The sequence below is a fragment of the Mesoplodon bidens genome (genome assembly GCF_964165515.1).
Source record: "Mesoplodon bidens genome assembly, chromosome: 13".
Lineage (NCBI taxonomy): Eukaryota > Metazoa > Chordata > Mammalia > Artiodactyla > Ziphiidae > Mesoplodon > Mesoplodon bidens.
Genome location: NC_138169.1, coordinates 26,493,259 through 26,514,062, shown reverse-complemented (window position 1 = coordinate 26,514,062; position 20,804 = coordinate 26,493,259). Strand labels below are relative to the sequence as shown.

At 44.5% G+C, this 20,804-nt stretch overlaps 2 protein-coding genes across 2 annotated transcripts in view; both read right to left on the bottom strand.

Moving 5' to 3' along the window:
• Positions 1-20,804, bottom strand: part of MAPK1 (mitogen-activated protein kinase 1) — a 94,975-nt gene that overhangs the window by 23,555 nt on the left and 50,616 nt on the right. The window contains exons 2-4 of the mRNA XM_081252209.1: positions 15,646-15,828; positions 13,725-13,914; positions 2,142-2,258 (exon numbers count right to left, since the gene is read on the bottom strand). Of these exons, the coding sequence (XP_081108335.1) occupies positions 2,142-2,258; positions 13,725-13,914; positions 15,646-15,828 (490 nt within the window). The remainder of the gene's footprint in view (positions 1-2,141; positions 2,259-13,724; positions 13,915-15,645; positions 15,829-20,804) is intronic.
• LOC308626619 (non-histone chromosomal protein HMG-14-like) lies at positions 8,230-9,782 on the bottom strand. Its single transcript, XM_081251891.1, has one exon. It carries the CDS (start codon positions 9,703-9,705, stop codon positions 9,400-9,402), a length of 306 nt encoding a protein of 101 aa, XP_081108017.1. The 5' UTR covers positions 9,706-9,782; the 3' UTR covers positions 8,230-9,399.

The window sequence follows — 20,804 nt, the reverse complement described above, 5'->3', positions numbered from 1 at the left end:
CAGGCGCTCGCAGGGTACTGCGGCTGTGGGGAAGCACACCACCTTTTCGGGAGTATCAGTGAACTCCTAGCATCAGTCGAGGTGTGCAGTGCTGGTTTATGTTGGTGAAGTGTGAGAGGGTTTGACACAAGGGAAGAGAGAGAAGAGACAGGGGAGAGAGAGGGAGGCAGAAGATGTCAACAGCTGGTGCTGTAAGGGGAATATGGGTATTCACTGGACTCTCTTCTGTGGGTGTGAAAATGTTCTAAATCAATAAAAAAAATCCTGAATACATTGCTAGAAGTAACATTCTCAGGCTAGAGGTGTTATAAATAAAAAAGGATTCAAACTCAGTTTTGACTGTAGTTAACTCTGCAAAAACAGAGGCCACCCTCCTGGCTACTTCCCCCTGGAGGGTGGCCAAGAAGTGAAGACAGGGGAGCAGCTCAAGTGGGGATGAGTGCTGTAAGACCACAAGGCCCCAGGACCCAAAGGACAGCTTTCCTTCCAGCTGGCAGGCACTGCTGCACACACGGGCGCCTCTGGCGTGGAGTGGCTGTCACGTGGCCCATCTATCCACAGCAAGAACCTGTTGTGTGGGATTGTCGTACAGAATTATGAGAGAATCAACACAACATTTTCTCCTTTGAAACATCTGTTACACCAAATCCTTCTTTAAATGTAATATATTTTAATGGAATTTTACTTCCATAGCTAAACTAAACACAGGTATGATATCAAGAATAACTAACTGCTTTAAACAAATTCCGTTTCCTCACAAAAGCAACCTACATCCCAAGCCCTTTCACTCGTAAAGGATGGAGGAAGAGAATGCAGCCTATGGGCTAATTACACCTGTTCTTCTCATTCCCACGAAACCTCTCAGGATGATTTCTGGTTCCTACACCTGAACACGGGGTCCAAAGTCTGTTTTTATAGCTTTTTTTCTTTTTTTTTTGGTTGCACTGGGTCTTAGTTGAGGCAGGTGGGCTCCTTAGTTGTGGCTTGCCTGCTCCTTAGTTGTGGCATGCGAACTCTTAGTTGCGGCATGCATGAGGGATCTAGTTCCTGGACCAGGGATCGAACCCAGGCCCCCTGCATTGGGAGTGTCGAGTCTTAACCACTGAGCCACCAGGGAAGTCCCTATTTTTATAGCTTTTCTTCATGTATATTAATGTTACATTATGGAAGATGGAACCGAGATCAAGAATCTGTCTTGAGATATGAGAAACAGGATTAGATATTAGATGTCAGTTGCACTTAACTTCTCAAATGTGACACCTTATTCAAATACTACTTGCAAATGATATATTAAAAATACTGAAACTCCAGGACCTCCCTGGTGGTCCAGTGGTTAAGACTCCGTGCTGTCAATGCAGGGGGGCACGGGTTCGACCCCTGGTCAGGGAACTAACATTCCATATGCCGTGTGGCATGCCCAAAAGATAAAACAAATAAAAAACAAAACTGAATCCCCACAGCAGCCCTCACTGTTTGCCACTGTTGCTCATACACCTAACAAGGATGTCGTACTTCACTCTCTTGCTTTTATAAATTTTTCAATCATTCCTCATGACCCAGACAAAGACCTTGTTAGAAGTGTGCTTTCGATCCAGATGCAGGGACTACCATTTGGAAGCAGGACCATCATATAATTTTGAAAGAATTATAGCAGCTCCAATTTTTTCCACACTAATGTTTTCTTCCAATTATACTATAATTTTGCTAAAGAGGCATTCTTCATTATCAGGTATGTCTGACCTTTACAGAAAAGCTCTGGTCCGCATTCACAGAAACACACACCGTATACAGAGCTCGTCTCTGACACAGAGCCAGCCTGCCCCTGGCAGTGGCAGCCGCAGGAGTGAAAGCTGCCCCAGGTAGGACTGCAGCAGAGCTGACCAGGGGGTGGGACACAGACCATTCATTGTACCAGTGACCAGGGAGGCGGGCCCTCCAACTCTATAACACATCAGCACTACCCCAGCCAAGGGCCCAGAAGTTCAGTGTTGAATGGGAGACAAAGACATACCTTGGTTCTGACCAGACAGGCCAGGCCTCAACCCAGGTGGAAAGAGACTTACTGAGTGGGAGGCTTACTGCAACTCACGTCCAAAGCTCTTTTGCCTCTTGGTTTTCCTTTATGCAAACTTGGTCCTTACCTTGGAATTCAACATAATTTCCGGAGCCCTGTACCAACGTGTGGCAACATACTCCGTCAGGAACCCTGTGTGATCATGGTCCGGATCTGCAACACGGGCCAAGCCAAAGTCACAGATCTAAGAGAGAAAATAACAGGACACGTTCTTAGAGATTCTAACCAATTTAACATCAAAACATCATAAACACAAAAAAGACAGCAGTAATGATGACAAGTAACTGCTACCATTCCTATGTGGCAGATGCTTCTTGGAATTCTACACACTCACTCTTACCTAATCCTCACCACAATCTGAAAGGCAGCTGCCACGCATCAGACAGGAACAGGCTGGAGGAGTCTTGAACAGAACACATCTTCAGAGGTATCCTCACCTCTCATTATCTGCTTATCCCACAGCAACCTTGCTTAGGCCACTTGACAAAAACTGTTCTGCTCGGAAAATAAGGTTACCCAAACCAGACCTCTCCTGCTGACGCTCAGGGGTGGTCACCGTGGGATCAGCCCCTCTCCCACACTCGCCCTCTCTCCACAGACCTGACCTCCTGCTGGTCCTCCACCTGCTCTTCCTACCTCCTTCCCCCTCCACGTAGCCAAACCCACTCCCAAAGCTTTAAAAGATATTTCACATACTGAAGATGAATCTTTTAAAAAAACAAACACCCAGCTTCTAATTTCTCCTGACTCACAAAAGTACTTGCTGGCCTTTCACCATTCAACGCTTTGGTGCTACTCCAGCTCCAATGTATAAGGAAAGTAACTATAACATATTTAGTCCCGTACAATTGCAGGATATTTTAATTCCTAGCTCCTGGGGAACTAACCCGAGAAACAGAGAGAGATGTTAACAAAGACAGGCCAGAGTCTAGCAGAAGGCAGCCTGGAAGACAGAGATCACTTTGGAGGCTTATTGCTTTAATTCACCTAAGAAGTGATAAGGGTCTGAGCTCAGGCCATAAAAATAGGATAATGAGGAAGGGACACACCTCAGAGATACTCATGAGACGTAAATGGACATCAGTCTCTGCTGAGAGATCCCATAGTTGAAGTTCTCGACAATTCAGAAAGACTCTGAATGCTCCCGTCCACCTCACCAGTGTCTCCCTCTAGCCTTGGACACTGGCATCCCCATGTGGCACCTCTGACCCCACAGGCCCTGCTGCTTGCTTTGACTGCAGCACTCAAGAGAAGTGACGTATCTGTGTCGCCCAATTTCCGTCTTTTAACATACTGTCACTGCATCTTCAAAAGGAGCCAATGTCACATCTGCTTCCCCAGTTGCTCTTCCATAGGCTACGCTCTAAGCGCACCCTAACAGAGCTGCATGGTGAGGCTGTCTGGGCCCTCTCGCAGCTGACAGTCCCCTCTTGGCCTCCATCACCACCCCGCGCCCCCCAGCACTAGCCTCACCTCTCGAGCCAGCCAGCTTGCTGATGCCATCGCACCCTCAACAGTCCCGGGCCTGTCAGAGGATCGGGCTGATGGACGGCCATAAGTTTTACAGGGGGACCGTGGTAAGCTCTAACCTCAGCTTGACTGATCTTGAGGCTTTCGACATACCTGCAACCCTATTTGTTTCCTTAGAGCCTATTCTACCAAGTCCCATGAAACAAACTGCAGGAATACTCAATTCACCAGCAGTACAATCCCTGCAGGCGTGATTCCAGCTCAGGAAGCAAGAGAGGAGCGATTTCTCCTTAAATGCAAAGGTGGGTCCTCTAAGCCATCCAGAAGTCACCATTTGCCATGCCGGACTACCACCAATTCACGTCAATTCCGTGTGGCTTCAACTTTCAACACAGCCCACAGTTTCTCTTTTTTCAGGGCTAACACCTCATCCTCTGATTCAAGTTCAATCAAAGCTCAGCACTTGGTCTGCCCTCTGCATGTAAATGGACACTTGAAGCCATATTCTGAGTTGTGTGCTCAGAGAAGAAATACTGCATCTCAGCAGCAGAGTAAAAGCACTGTAAGCCCCTGACCAGGATTCCCAGATCCTTCACCGCCCTCTACTACACTCAGCCCCACACAGCGTGGATGGGTTCAGACTTCATCCACAGCTTTTTGTGGGTCAGTGGAACCACAAAACAAATCCCAGATTTAAAAAAAACAGCATATAGGCAATTCCCAGCTCAGTGAGGCTAAGTACCGAGGCTGACGTCTCCACACACCTCTGGGAGCGTGGACAAAGAAACAGAAGCCGCACTTTGGGAGGCTTGATGAGATTCTTAAACATCTACAAAGACAGGATAAGTGGTGTGAGCAACTTTACACACAGCTGTGGCAGACTGGATTTTCTAAAGAGGGTCATACCAATACAAACCCTTACCCATGCTCCTGTTTCAAGCTCTTTGGCTGAATTTTTATCAAGAGGGCAGGATCTATCTTCCCTTCTCTTGAATCTGGCCAAACCTTTGTAACTGCCTAAACCAACAGAATATAGTGGAAGTGATGCTGTGAGACTTCCGAGGCAAAATCATAAAATGCAATGTGGCTTCTACCTGGCTCTTTCCACTGGGGTACTTGGAACACCCTGCCCACGTTGTGAGGACACCAGGCCACGTGGGCTACACGTGGCCGTTCCGTGGCATCAACTGCCAGGCCCTGTGGGAGATGACTTGAGCCTCCACCCCCGTATCTTCTAGCCGAGGCCCAGAGGCTGGAGCAGAGACCAGTCACCGCCCACCACTGCACCCTGACTGAACTCCTCACCTGCAGAAACTATGAGCTCAAACGTGATTCTTGTTGTTTAAGTCCACTACATTTTTTTTTTTAATAACAGATTTTCTTTTTCTAGGGCCATTTTGGGTTCACAGCAGAATTCAGCAGAAAGTACAAAGAGTTCCCCATGTACACCTGCCTCCCCCACTATCAACATCTTGCACCAGAGCGGGACGTCTGTTACAGTCGAGGAACCTACACTGACACATCATTATCACCCGAAGTCCATAGTTTACCTTCAGGTTCACTCTCGGTGTTGTATATTCTATGAGTTTTGACAAGTGTGTAATGACATGTATCCACCAGTACACTGTCATACAGAAATAGTTTCACCACCCAAAAAACTCCGTTTTGCCTTCACTTGGTCTTTTTATCCTCAATTTCTTCTTCTTTGGAAGGCCACTACATTTTGAGGTGATTGTTACAGAGCAAGACACAGCTAACATGGTGGTGCTGGACAGCGTGCTTATTAAGATGGAGCAGCCCTCTCTGAGGAGGACCCATGTGCAGTGACACTGGAACACTGAAGAGATTCCAGCCACAGGAAGACCTTGGGAAACCAGAGCAACTGCCCGGGAGTGTGTGAGGGACAGGGTGGCCCCACAGCTGAAACCTCCCCAAGTGGCTCTTCAACTGGCTGCCCTTCCAACATCTCAACCGACAGGGCCTTAGTCTGTCTGGAATTAGGGAGACTCGCTTTACCTGACTGCAATCCGATTCCTCCTCAAAATTCCTGCCAGAGTATTATTTCTAAAACATAAGTCACCTTTCTGGCTCAAAAATCTTTTAACCAATCCCCTCTGCCTAGTAAATAAAGCCCAAATTCTTTAAGCAAAGACCCTCCACACACTGTCTGCTCGGCTGTCTCCCACCACCATCTCTGTGCCACATCTGCTCCTACGGACAGTTCCAGGCCCCTCCTGACTCCGCGACGCCCCCTCAGTTGAGGACCTGATGCTCACCATTGCCTGACCCTAAATACCAGCATAAAAGTGACCTCTTCTGAGAGGTTTCCCAGGAACCAACACCAATCCCACGAATGGCTCACATTTCTGAACTCTGGTAATACTTTGCTTGACATGTATTATATGTAAGCACATACCCACAATCCATGACAGTTAGCTGGATATATGCCCATCCCCACAGCTGGAATATAAGTCCCTAGAAAAAGGCAATACTCAATTAACTTTTTATCCCTAAGTGGAGTGGGCTCTCAATATCAGGTGAATTAAATGCCTTATTTCAAATGTTTATAGGAAGCATAGCAACTCAGGTGGATTAACTGGCAGAGACTAGTACTGACCACTTTTCACAGTATCTGAACTACTGATTATCTCTTAAAAGTAAAAACCAGGGCACAGCATTACCATTAATGTAAAATCTTACATTAATACTTAAACAATAATGTTAAAAAAAAACCCTGCATTGTTCAGAGTGGCAAAATGAAGAAGGAAAAGTTTTAGAATTAGCAGCATTCCTTCCCCACGCGGAACGCTGCAGTACTGCTCCTTCTTTAAACAAGAAATAAAGCAGCAGTTGCTCCTCCTGTCTGGAAGCCATCAGAAGGGGTCCTGTGGCCTGAGGGTCACTGTGGGCTGGGAGGAACCGCAGCAGCCCGGTGGGCTTGAGAGAGGGCTTCAGACCAGGACATGGTCTAGGTGCAAGGTGAACAGGGAGTCCACATGGGGAGGCGGTGGCAGCCCACTCAGGGGACTGGAGGCTGAGCAGAGGGTTCAGGGATTATATTGCACAAATCAATTACGTCACTGAAGGCTGCAAAATGGCGACTTCTCTAATTTTATTATTCCTTGTGCATTTATTAGCTGGCATTTATTTTAAGGAAGAGCCATCATTCATCAACTGGGGCTATTTTCTTACCCTGATGCCCAGATCTCACTGGAAAGACAGGGAAAATGTTTAATCCTTTCCCTTTAGTTACCAATTTTCAGAATGGTGAGTTGGTATAAGGAGGATCGTGTTTCATTACTTGTATCCTCCACTCCTAGTATTAGGCATAGAACCAGCAGGTTCTCAAAATTTTTGATTATAATTTAAAAAATAAAGAGGGTGATGTAGGGTTTAGACCTCTACAAGATTGCACAACTCGGGACTTCCCTGGTGGTCCAGTGGTTAAGACTCCACGCTCCCAATGCAGGGGGCCCGGGTTCGATCCCTGGTCCAGGAACTAGATCCCGCATGCTGCAACTAAAGATCCCGCACATGACAAAGATCTCGTGTGCTGCAACTAAGACCCGGCGCAGCCAAACAAATAAATATTAAAAAAAAAAAAAGAAAGAAAGAAAAGACTTCACAACTCCATTCACGGTCATCAATGGAAAGCTCATGTGATTTTTTAAAGTTCCTTTAACACAGCATTAACCAAAAAACTGTCAAGGCTTCAAAATAAAAAAGCAATAAAATTCACTACAATTCTATAAGAAGGAAGGTAGACAACCAGGATACAGTACAAGAAATATAAAATGACCTATCACTCCTACTTGGCTACTTTTTGGGCTGAGCAAATTCAAATTCTCATAAGACAAAAGCCAGCCCCAAAGACGGTTCATTTGTATCTTTCAAAGTCCTCCTTCCCATGCATACTCAGAACCACACGTGCTGTGAGCCTAGCAGCCCGGAACTCCTCCTGGGGCTGCTGGGGGCTCACTACGCAAACGGCGAGGACACAGACTGCTGGAGACCACACTCCTCTGGCAGTTTCATTAAAAATATGCAAGCAGAATCTCGAAGTAGGGTCTACAACCCTTGTTTTTCTGCGGTCCTGAGTAATAAAGAGGAAGCCTACAAGGAGAGGGTCCCAGGAGGGCCCTGAGAGGCTGGTGTCTGCTGGGTCTCTGGGCTTCAGGTAACAAGTACAAAGCATGTTTATAGAGCCAAAAACTAAAGGTCTAAGACACTGAGAAGAGTTGATATCCTGAGGGCTCAAGACTAGAAAATACTTAGTAACACAAAAGCTAATGGAAAAAGGAAGAAGTGACATCATTACCTACTTGAAAATTCAAAAAGGACCAAATAACAAGTCAGTAAGGCCACCGGTCACAAACTTTCTAGGTACAGGGCTTGTGGGAAAGCATCATGGTCACCCCAAGGTCTGAGGATGTGATGGGCATTTGGGGAGTCCAGAGCTCCACCCTCCCACGTGCATGTGCCCTGGCTGTTGGACATGCTCCCACGGCAAATTGGTGACTCGGTGACACACCACACTCATCTATGGAATGAGAGTCTCTCCTGAATATTCATGCCCATGTGGATGATGTACACCCCACATGGACATTTTGAAATGTGGGTGAATTGCACTGCTGTAAATATCTAAAACATCCTATTGTGTTTCTGAGTGTGTGTTAAAATTGGGCTTTGAAAACAATGCCTGGATTGTGCAGATGGCCAACAAGACATATATATCAGTGTGGGTGTCCATTTTGGTGAGCAGTGAATAAAATGGCCCGAGGTAAAGACAAGTCCACAAACAGTGAAGAGACAACAGACAAAGTAGTCTAGTTCTGTGCTTCTTCTTAAGGACAAGCATTTTCAAGCCAAAGTAAAAGTCAACTTTTCCCAGAAATATTCCATACTTAAAATATTAACAATGGCTCTCCAAAAACAAACAAAAGCAATCTGCCATAAAAGGACTGTGATAAGAAACAGAAAGAAAAAAAAAGCACTAGGAGACATAAAAATATTCACTGTAATTTTTTTTCATGTGCTTCAAGAAATTCTTTCATAATTGAGATTTTATTGGCTGTTTTGAGGATCAGTACACAGACATTTCAATTTGTACACAATTCTCAACATACGTACCAAAAACCTAAAAAATCATGTAGTTGTGATTCTTTTCTGAACAGTTATTCCAGTGACTTTCCAGCTTAAAATTTGGGGGCAAATTTTCCTTCACAGGATATCAAGTACCAATATCTTCAAATATTGATATGTTGTTACATCGTAAGTCCCACTAATTCACAATTTAATATCATATACACTACATACTCAAATTGTCAGTTGTTCACAGCACATTAACAGTTACTAGAAGAATTGGACTACCATGACCAAAGATGTTACAGAGTGCACAAAATTCTGCCCAGGAGAGCCAAGATCAAGGGGTGAGTGGTTTGCTTTAGGAAACAATTCTACCAAAAACAACGTGGGAAGAGAAGTAATTTAAAGTGTTTAGGACATTATATGCACAACTGACTTCAAACTGCCATTTAGTATGCTTTGTATTATAGGATATAAAAGCTACCCTCCATCTGTGGAATGTTAAGCTGACACCCAAGACAATCAAAGCCTCCCATATTCAATATCCCACTATTTTCTGGTTGTACCAAAAAATAAACAACCAGCAAATGATTTCACTTCTTTAAAAAAAGCACTTACACTTAAAAAATGGGATGAGGTGGGATTCCTTCCTTTTTAAAAATGTTTCTAGAGCTACTAAAAAACTTGCATTTACAAAATAGTTGATAAAAATATTCCTCTGGATTGTACAAGAAGGGAAACGGACCACTGACAGGACCAGGTGTGTGATATTAATCAGACTTGGCTTCTTTCTCTCCTGCTTCATCAGAAGCTGGGCTCTCCTCATTTTTAGTTTCTCCATTTTCTGCAGGTAAGTCTTCTTTAGTCTCTTGGTTAGCCACTTCAGCCTGTTTTCCCTTTGCTCCCCTTTTCCCTTTTGTTTGCACTTTTTTGTCGGAAGATTTATCCTTTCTTGCCGCCTTTTTTGGCTTCGTTTCCACTTTTGCAGGAGCCGGTTTAGCTGACAACCTCGCTGATCTCCTCTTGGGTTCCTCCTTCGCCGCCCCCTCGGCGGAGCTGACCTTCCTCTTGGGCATCGTGGAGGCAGGGTGGGCGCATGCCAGGTGCCTGCGGGCCGCGGCGCGCCAAGAGCCTTTGCGAAGCTGGGCTGTCTGGACGCTCTTCACTGTAATTTTTCAAGAAAATCACTAAGAGCCGACAAAGTACGGCCATTCCTTGTGTGCCAACCTGGCTCTCATCTGCACAGATCCATGCACAGGGATCTGGCTACACCCTATGTAGGAAGTACATGAATTTAACTCAGAAGGATCCTAAGAGGTGACAAGAGTCCAGCCGAGTCATACCTGATGCAGGAAGCTGTCCTCCACAACGTTTCACAGGACATCTGCCACCCTGCTTTAAACACCCAACGACAGCGGATAAGATGACTGCCTGATGACAGGACCCACTGCCTTTTTAGATAGTTCCAGAAGGCTCTCCATGATCAACACTTCAGTGATTACCAAAGCTGCAGCCACACAGCGCAGGCCTCAGTGTTGGTGCACTCTTATTCTTACTATATTCTTATTCTTATATATTCTTATTCTTACTATATTTCTATTGTTCCTTCTGCCTGTGCCCAGCCACTCGCCCACTGCAAGCCTGACATGCTGAGAGGGACAGCACGACAATCCTCCTTCCTGATGCCTCACAGCCTGGTCAGAACCAACTCACCTCTCTCCTTTGTGTGTGTTACAACAGACAGTACTGCAATCATCTATTGCTTATCAGACTCCTGACCTATCAGTTTTCAGACTGCAGGGACAGACACTCACCTCCCTTGCCAGGTATACCTTACACAGCTTCCCACAGGAACGTCTGTGGAAGTGAAGTCCACGAAATGATCACTACTATACATCTATACGTACTTTTCAAACAAATTTATGGAGATATAATTCACATACTACACAATTCTCCCATTTAAAGTGTGCAGTTCAATGGTTTTTGGTATTATATCACAGAGCTATATGACCAATACTACTATCCAATTTTAGAACATTTTTATAACCTCAAAAAGAAACCTCCTGCCCATCAGCAGTCTCTCCCAATGCCTCCCCAATCCCAACAGCCCACAGCAACTGCTAATCTACCTTCCATCTCTACAGACACATCTATTCTACAATATGTGATCTTTTATGACTGGTTTCTTTCCCTCACATACTTAATAATGTTTGCAAGAGGCATCCATATTGGGCTTCCCTGTTGGCGCAGTTGTTAAGAATCCGCCTGCCAATGCAGGGGAAACGGGTTCGAACCTTGGTCCGGGAAGATCTCACATGCCATGGAGCAACTAAGCCCGTGTGCCACAACTACTGAAGCCTGTGTGCCTAGAGCCCGTGCACCACAACAGAGAAGCCACCACAATGAGAAGCCCGCGCACCGCAACAGAGTAGCCCCCACTAGCCGCAACTAGAGAAAGCCTGCATGCAGCAATGAAGACCCAATGCAGCCAAAAATAAAACATAAATAACTCATTAAGATCCATTAAAAAAAAAAAAGATGCATCCATATTGTAGCACATATCAGTACTTCATTCCTTTTTATTACACTGTATGGATCCACCACATTCTATTTATCCATCGTAATTTGGACATCTGAATTATTTCTGCCTTTGGGCTACTACGCCACTATGAATATTTCTATATCTGTCTGTGTGCGGATGCATGTTTTCATTCCACTCAGGTATACACCTGGGGCCGAGTTCTTGCTGACACTTATCATCTGATTATATCATTGTAGTGTGTGTGAAGTGGTATCTCGTGGTTTTGATTTGCATTTCCCCACTGACTAATGATGTCAAGCATCTTTTCATGTACTTATTGGTTGTTTGTATACCTTCTTTAGATCCTTGGTCTTTTCAGACTCTGCCCACTTTTAAATTGTGCCATTTATCTTTTAGTTGTTAAGCTGTAAGAGTTTTTCATATATTCTAGATATAAATCTCTTATCACATATATGATTTCCAAATATTTTCTCTCATTCTGTGGGTTGTCTTTTCACTCTCTTGATGAGTTACTTTGTAGTGCATGCTTCTCATCTTGATGAAATACTTTTTTTTTTTTTTTGGCTATGCCACACCACGCCACGCCACGCCACGCCACGCCACACAGCTTGCAAGATCTCAGTTCCCCGACCAGGGATTGAACTCAGGCCACAGCAGTGAAAGCACCGAGTCCTAACCACTAGGCCACCAGGGAACTCCCTGAAATCTATTATAAAAAAAAAATGTTGTTGCTTGTGTTTTTGGTGTCATGTCTAAGAAGTCTGCCTAACACAAGTTTGCAAGAATTTACTCCTGTGTTTTTTAAGTGCATTCTAGTTTCAGCCTTTAAACTTAGATCTCTAATCCATTTTGAGTTAATTTTTGTACATAGTACAAGGCAGGGAGGGGTCCAAACTCATTTTTTTTTTTTGCATGTGGTTATCCAATTGTCCCAGCACCATTTGGTGAAAAGACTATTCTTTCCCCAGGGAATGATCCTGGCACTCTTGTCAAAAGTCAGTTGATCATAAACATGTGGGTTGGGGCTTCCCTGGTGGTGCAGTGGTTAAGAATCCGCCTGCCAATGCAGGGGACACGAGCTTGAGCCCTGGTCCAGGAAGATCCTACATGCCGCGAAGCAACTAAGCCTGTGTGCTACAACTACTGAGCCTGTGCTCTAGAGCCCACAAGCCACAACTACTGAGCACGCATGCCACAACTACTGAAGCCCATGCACCTGAGCCTCTGCTCCGCCAACAGGACAAGCCACTGCAATGAGAAGCCTGCGCACTGCAATGAAGAGTAGCCCCCACTTGCCACAACTACAGAAAGCCCGTGTGCAGCAACAAAGACCAAACGCAGCCAAAAATAAATGAATAAATGAATGAATGAATGAATGAATGAAAAAACCCAAAAACATATGGGTTTATTTATTGACTCAATTCTACTCCAGTGGGCTATATGCCTACTCTTATGCCAGAATCACAATATCTTGATTACTATAGCTTTGTAGTAAGTTTTAAAATCAGGAAGTGTGAGTACTCTAACTTTGCTCTTTCATAAGATTGTTTTGGCTATTCTGGGTCTCTTGAATTTCTATATGCATTTCAGGATCAGCCTGCCCATTTCTGCAAAAAAAGCCACCTGGGACTCTGATACGGACTGCATTAAACCTGTAGATCAAACTGGGAAGTACTGCCATCTTAACAATATTAAGCCTTCCAATCCATGAACATGGGATATCATTTCATTCATCTAGGTCTTAAATTCACATGCATTTTTACTAGACTGAATCCACATTCCCTTCATCATACTGGAGACAGCTGTAGCCCTCCCTCCTTATTTAGCTCTGCCATGTATTAAAATAGAAATATATATATAAATGCTGCCCTTTTTTTTTTTTTTTTGCGGTACGCGGGCCTCTCACCGCTGTGGCCTCTCCCGCCGCGGAGCACAGGCTCCGGACGCACAGGCTCAGCGGCCATGGCTCACGGGCCCAGCCGCTCCACGGCATGCGGGATCCTCCCAGACCGGGGCACGAACCCGTGCCCCCTGCATCGGCAGGCGGACTCTCAACCACTGCGCCACCAGGGAAGCCCTGCTGCCCATTTTTAAGAGAACTCTAAGGACTATAAAGGATCTAGGGTTTCCCTATTTATTGGGAGTGCATTCTTTAGGAATCTAAATCATTAAGGTCGACTTTTCTGCTGTTTTCTGAGTGTTTACTGTATAAAACTTATCAAAGAAAAAGGTGACTAACGAAATATATCTTTTAATGTACACATGATCCTATTTACATATATAAGTTAAAAAGTACATGTGTATATAAGAGCATAGTAAAAATTTAGATGAAAATACACCAATTTGTTATAGTGGTTACCTCTGGAGAAGGAGGAGCAATGGGATGGAGAAGAAAAGGAGAACTAGCACCCTTTACTTGCATTTTTTTTTGCCATAAATGTTTTCATGTATTTCTGGTGTAATTTTAAATCTGAGTAACAATAAATATAAATATGCCCCAGTAACATGAGTTTTTCAACAGATATCACCCTAAGAGTAAATAACCAAGCTGACCTTGAGATCGCAGGTGGTGTTGAGCAGCAGGTTGGAAGGTTTGAGGTCACGGTGCAGCACATTAGCTGAATGGATATATTTTAACCCTCTGAGGATCTGGTAAAGAAAATAGCAGATATGGTCGTTGCTGAGGTGTTGCGTCTTCAAGAGCTTGTAGAGATCTGTTTCCATGAGGTCCTGTACTATATATCTGTTTGGAAAGATTAAGGTAACACACCAAAATAGCTGGTCACACTTAGCAAAGCACTGAAAACAAAACGAACCCAAAAGGTCCATTATTACATCATGAGGCTCAGGAGGGAAATGAGAACCTGATGAAAACTTGGTACACCTCAACAGAAGGAGTTGGAAAGTCGTGAACTCCTTCTTAGGTCCTGTGAGACAGCAGGCATCACGCCTGCCTGATGTGCGCAGTGATGCGCTAGCGGAGACCTGACGCAGGTGGTGTGGACGAGTCCTGGTCTCCAAGCTGTCCACCATCAACAGACGCCCTCTGGGGTTGTTGGAAAGGGCTGGGGGAGGGTGGGGGCCAGCACCAGGCACTCCCTCCTCTCTGGCCTAGCAACAACTCAAAACGTCACTGTTCTTTTACCTCCCTTCTTGTCCCCCTCCTTCTCCACAAAAATCAACCATAAAACTTTTGGAAACACAGGCCTAGAACACATTTGCTACTAAACTCAACCCTCAGTCTGTATGCTTCACTCTTCAATTAAGGTTAAGAGTATAAATAACTAAGACTGTTGGAAGTTGTGCTAGGAAGGGGTCTGTCCTGGTTGAGCTCCTCTTGTTTTCCTGCCTATCCGTGAATCTCAGCATCTAGAATTTTAGTTATGGCTAACTTCATTCCCACAGAAAATAAATTATAAAAGCCGCTAGGTTTTAACTTCACCACGATATTATTTCATTAGTGTTTTTGCATTTCTTTTATTCATTTCTGTGTAAATATTACACATCTACAGATTCATGCTAGATGAGACATGGTACAGGTTTTGAAGGAAACATGACTGGAAAACTTGTCATCTGACAGAGATGTGATTTTCAAGGCAAAAGGTAAAGCAGGACAACAGATGGCAGGAGGAGGCATTTCACTTAAAATATCATCAGAACTTAGTGACAGAGCTGTCTAAAAATGGAAAGGCTAAAAAATAATAATAATAAAAATAAAAATAAATAAAATAAAAATGGAAAGGCTTCCTGGAGATAGTGAGCTGCCTCTCCCTGGAGGGGCAGAATGCAAAGTGGGCAAACTGGTGGGAACACTGCTGCGGCCAGAACTGGAACCTTCTCCCATCAGGTCCTCCTCAGCACACTTCACACTTGTACCTTTCAAACACAGTCTTTACCCAGGCAGCCTCCTTTACCCAAGCCTTTTACCTGCTTAGTCCAGATTTCTAAATGTTGGTCATAGTTAATCACACAACTTCAGAGCTGAACCAGCCTTGAAGATCATGAGGGCGAGCACGCCAGTTTTAAAAACGAGAAAACTGGACCCAGATGTGAAATGGCGCTAAGATCAGGACAGTCTGGACCTGACCAGGTGCTGTACAGGGCACCCTCCTCCACAGTCGACTGCTCTTTCCTTTTCACCATCATAACAAACCATACCTTGAGTGGCAAACACATGACTGGAAAAGGTGTTCTCCAAAATTTTCCACAACTACACTTAAAGGAAATCTTTACTGAAACTGACAGAAAATATTGGATTTGCAAAAAGATACTAAAATCAGTTACTGACAAATGAAAAAATGAATCAGAGAAAAAATGTAAATGATGCAAGTATTACAGTAAATGACAAGCAAAGTACAGTTTCCCCTTAAATGTGCTTTATTACTTTTCCTCCGCCCCTATAAGTGCAGGACACGTCCAGTTACATTACTCAACCAGGTGACGGAGCAGTGGAGCAGTTGCCTGAAAAGGATACACATCTTTCATCTGCTCGATGGTTGGTGCTCGAATAATATCATTGATTCCAATGATGTTCTCATGTCTGAAGCGCAGTAAGATTTTTATCTCCCTCAGGGTTCTCTGGCAGTAGGTCTGGTGCTCAAAAGGGCTGATTTTCTTGATAGCTACTCGAACTTTGTTGACATTATCATAAGCAGAGCTAAAAAAATAAATAAAAAAGGAGGGGAGGAGGGGAGATGGCGTTAAAAACAGTTCTCAGAACAAGGCGGTAAAGTATTAAATGTTTAGCACTCTGGGCAAATACTTGTTTCATACACGTGAAGGAAGCATGTGTATAATCCACAAAGAGGTCTTAAGCTAGGGAGGATGCGGCTGGCAAAATGCAGCACACACAGAATCTCAAAACTAACAGAGGGCCTGGCCCTGGGAACTATACAGATGCCCATTTTCATAAATCCAGGAACACGGGCGTATGACACACACACGCCATTTTCCCACTGTTTTTAACAGCAACTGCATTCTGGTGAGAGCAATCATTTCTGCCTCCAAAACAACTTCCTACTGTTGTATCAGATTCCACTGACTCAGCAGAAACAATCAAATGACCATCAACCACATCTTCAACCCAAACAAAAATGCACCCAAGAGAGCAATAAGGATATACTGCATAGCACAGGGAATTATAGCCATTATCTTGTAATAACTTCTAATGGAGCATAATCTGTAAAAATACTAAATCACTATGCCGTATATCTGAAATTAATATTTTAAGTCAACTATACTTCAATTAAAAGGTGGGGCAGGAGGATGCATTGATTGCTTGCAACAACTTTGTCTTACGTGCAAAATGACATGACTATTTCTTCCTCCTCCCCCCACCACAAGAAATTTAATCAAGATGTTTGGGTAGTCTTATAACAAAACCTAAAAAGTATTGTTCAAAAAATACCTTCACAGCCATAACACAGGGCCCAGTTCTTTCCAAGTTGTCCTGAAGGTCTGACTTAATAGAATTCCAAGCAGAAGCAATAACAATTTTATCTTCAATTTTATGATGAATTTGAATCTTGAATATTACTACTATCTTTATGAACAATATTCTATTGAATCTTTTCTGTAAGAGCTTTTCATATTAACAAGTATCAACATCTGGTCCATTGACCGAAGCAATGAAAGAACACGGACGGGCAGTAAGACATTACTTCTGGTTTCCTCTGGGTAAGTGCTAGAAACAGGAAACAGTAAAATAAGTTTATTCTCAAGTTTGTCCTTCTATAATCATATCTATCAGTCTACTTATACTGAGAATTAGTGATGCATTTGTCTGACTCTACCACAAAACTATGCTGTAGGAGGGACCTTGTCTCACTCAGCTTCGGTTTTCTCACACCATTTATACATTGCACTCGGGTACCCCAACACTTTGAAGTGACGTCTATTTCCTTAAATAAAAGAATAACTACTCAAATCTTATTTTGCTTTGGTTTGCTGCAAGAAGGCCTAAACCACTGATTTTTAGGTAGACAGGCAAAGGGATATGTCGTTCAAGCAAGCTTATTCAACACTGGGAGTAAATACTATTAGAAATCAAAACTTTTTTGGTAATTCAGATTTTAGAGCCTGAGTTCAACAAAAGAGAACACAGGTAAATATAGTTATAAAATATTGGTTTACACTCAACATTATAAATATCCAGGGCTTCCCTGGTGGCTCAGTGGTTAAGAATCCGCCTGCCAATGCAGGGGAAATGGGTTCGAGCCCTGGTCCGGGAAGAACCCACATGCCACGGAGCAACTAAGCCCGTGTGCCACAACTACTGAGCCTGTGCTCTACAGCCCATGAGCCACAGCTACTGAGCCCCCATGCCATAACTCCTGAAGCCCACATGCCTAGAGCCCGTGCTCCACAACAAGAGAAGCCACCGCAATGAGAAGTTGGCGCACTGCAACGGAAGAGTAGCCCCCTCTTGCCGCAACTAGAGAAGGCCCGCATGCAGCAACAAAGACCCAACGCAGCCAAAAATAAATAAATAAATATTTTAAAATTAAAAATAAATAAATAAATATCCAGTTTTACTGAAGCATGGTAGTCAAACAAACATGGGCATAAACTTGCCTTCGAGGATAAGACTGCTTGCGGAGAGGGGCTTATGGTCAGCATGCCCCTCCAACTGTACTGACTGACACTCAGTGATGAAATTGGAACTCGGTATGTTATTTAAAACAGAGACAGGGTGTCCCTGGTGGCACAGTGGTTAAGAACTCGCCTGCCAATGCAGGGGACACAGGTTTGAGCCCCGGTCCGGGAAGATCTCACATGCTGCGGAGCAACTAAGCCCGTGCGCCACAACTACTGAGCCTGCGCTCTAGAGCCCACAGTCACAGCTACTGAGCCTGTGTGCCACAACTACTGAAGCCCGCGCACCTAGAGCCCGTGCTCCACAACAAGTGAAGCCACTGCAATGAGAAGCCCGCGCACCGCAACGAAGAGTAGCCCCTGCTCACTGCAACTAGAGAAAGCCTGTGCACAGCAACGAAGACCCAATGCAACCAAAAATAAATAATAAATACATTTAAAGTAAATAAATAAATTAAACAGAGAGAGAGGCACAGACACACACAGACACACAGACACACATCCCTAAGTAAAGGAGGAAACTTTTTCCAGCCATTTGGTTATACTAACAGGATACAAAGATTATACTATTACTGTGCCCTTGAGGAGCTCAAGCTATTGAGAGCACCCAGTCATCTTACATAAATGCAGCTTCAAGTCCCAGATGAATTCTATCCTGAGATACATAAATGGTGGGGAATGGGAGGTCAAGCCCAGAGGTGAGCACATTCAATTCTTAAAACGGTAGATTCCTACTATTCAGCAATAAAAGGAAACAAACTGTTGATATATACAACACAGATGAATCTCAAAATAATTATGCTGAGTGAAGCCAGACCAAAAGAAAAGTACCTCTACTTATATAAAATGCAAACTAGTCTATGAGGACAGAAAGCACATCAGAAGGGTTTACCTGGGGCTGCTGGGAGGGAGGGATTACACAAATGGAAATGGAAGCTAGATAGCTTTTGGAGGTGATGAATGTTCATTATCTAATTGTCTTGATAGCTTAATGCGTGTATAATATGTCAAAACTTAAACTGTAGGCTGGTATATTGTTCATCAAGCAATTCTTAAGAGAGCAATTAAAAAAAAGGAGCCAGGGCTCTCCAAATGCATGGTGAATTCCAGGGCCAGGGTGGGTGGGAACAGAGATTCCAGAACTGTATTTAACCAGTTAATGTGGAAGTAGAAGCCCACAAAATTCTGGAGTAGATTTATTTAACAGATGTTTTGTGATCGCTTAGGGAAGAAAAGGGAACCAGCATGAGTCAATTATGAACAAGTCATGCTAAACTAACCTCATTTCCTGTTTTGACAGGGTTACCACAACAACAGGAGGGTGACGCCAGAGCTGCGGCGGATTCAAGCCACACTTGTCGAGCACTTCCCACTTCTGAGACTTCATGTTAGTACTGGGGGCAAAACCAAACAGTGATCCTCCTCTTAAAAAACTGGCAATTTAGTGAGGGAAGGAGACAGGAACAGACAGGATGCACTGCCTTTATCACAGTAAAGCACTTCTGAAACCCAAGGAGAAGGTGGGTAGATTAAGTCCAAATAAGGGCAACAAAGAGAGGATTAAAAGAAGATGAGGCCTGTAGAAACCATACCCTGAAAGATGAGCAGGCTTTCGAAAGAGGAGCAAGGGCACAGAGAAGGCGAGAGGCAACATGTGGAGAGGAAAACAATCAGGCCATCTACGGGGACAGCTGGTCCTCACCCAACCAGGCACCTCCTCACCCAGTGGTGATTATGGGGTCCGGGGAATGTGCCATCAGGAGCCCCAGAATCCCAAGGTGGCGAGCAGAATGCTCCTCCAGGGTGTGTACCACAAGGGGAGCTATCTGCAGGGTATACACGGTGTGTGGACTGTTGGGCTGGGGGTCCACAAGCTCCAGCTCATGGGGGTTGGGGGGCACAGCACTGGCTGGGAAGAGAAGAGGGCTATGCTGGAGGCCTGCTCTCCTCGAACTGCTGATACCCAACTCTCAAAAGCCCAAGATCTTTCAATTTGAACCTGATCTTCCAGGTCTTTAAGAAAGTTTATCTGTCTCGGGGTGTGTGTGTGTGGGGGGGGAGAGAATACATTTCTTGTTTCTTAGTTTGATTTATATGGTATGTGATGCTCCATTTGTATTCCTGACCCAGGCCTTGCAAACAAAACATGAGGGGCAGGCCTGGGTTTGGGAGGCACAAAATGAAGATGGGGGTAGGGGAAGACAATGACAGTCTTGTACTTCCTGATTTAAAGATCTGAGGAGGCTTGCAGATGATTCGGATGGCTCTGCGCTTCTAGCAGCATTAAAGAGAGAGAACAAGGTTAGGAGTAAGATTTGGGAATTTTTAACAGAAGCCACAGAGGGTTGCACTACTGAGGAGAGATACGTGGAGAAAACAGGTCTGAGGACAGAACTCAGGAGCAGACAGAGGAGGAACCAGCTAGAGAATGAGGAAGCACCTATAAGCACCAGGAGAGAGTGGTGTTTCAGAAGCCAAGATTATAAAGAGTTCCAAACAGGAATGCTTGACAACAACTGGAAAGCATTCAATGAATCTGCAATCAGCTGATGTGTGGCGCCCTGGGCGGAAGTAAATGGAGGCGAGTGGGGACAGGAGTGGAAGCAGCAAAGGTGACTACTTTTAAAGAAGGCGAGGAGGAGGAGAATGATTGGCAAATCCAAGGGAACATCCAAAAGGCACAGGCTGTTATGAAAGCAGTGGGTGGGTCGAAGGCTGGCAGACCAGGTGGGGTGAAGAGAAGACTCCCCAAAACTAGGCAGGTGTGAGAAGGCAGTACACACTTCAGGCAAAGCAGAGGTGCATGCAAAGCTACAGAGGCCTGTAGGAACCTGCGGCAAGAGAGTGGGACCCAAGGGGACACAGATGGGATTGAAGCCGGAGGCATAAGAAGGAACCAGGCCATGTTTAAATATCTACAATTTTACCCTGGGGAGGCACCAAAGGATGTTAGGCAGGGATTTTAAGCATGGCGATATTTTTTTTTTTTTTTTTTTTTTTTTTCTTTTTGCGGTATGCGGGCCTCTCACTGCCGTGGCC

Excerpts from the sequence above, each read along its gene's own strand:
- LOC308626619 (XM_081251891.1), bottom strand. The coding sequence starts at position 9,705 with ATGCCCAAGAGGAAGGTCAGCTCCGCCGAGGGGGCGGCGAAGGAGGAA.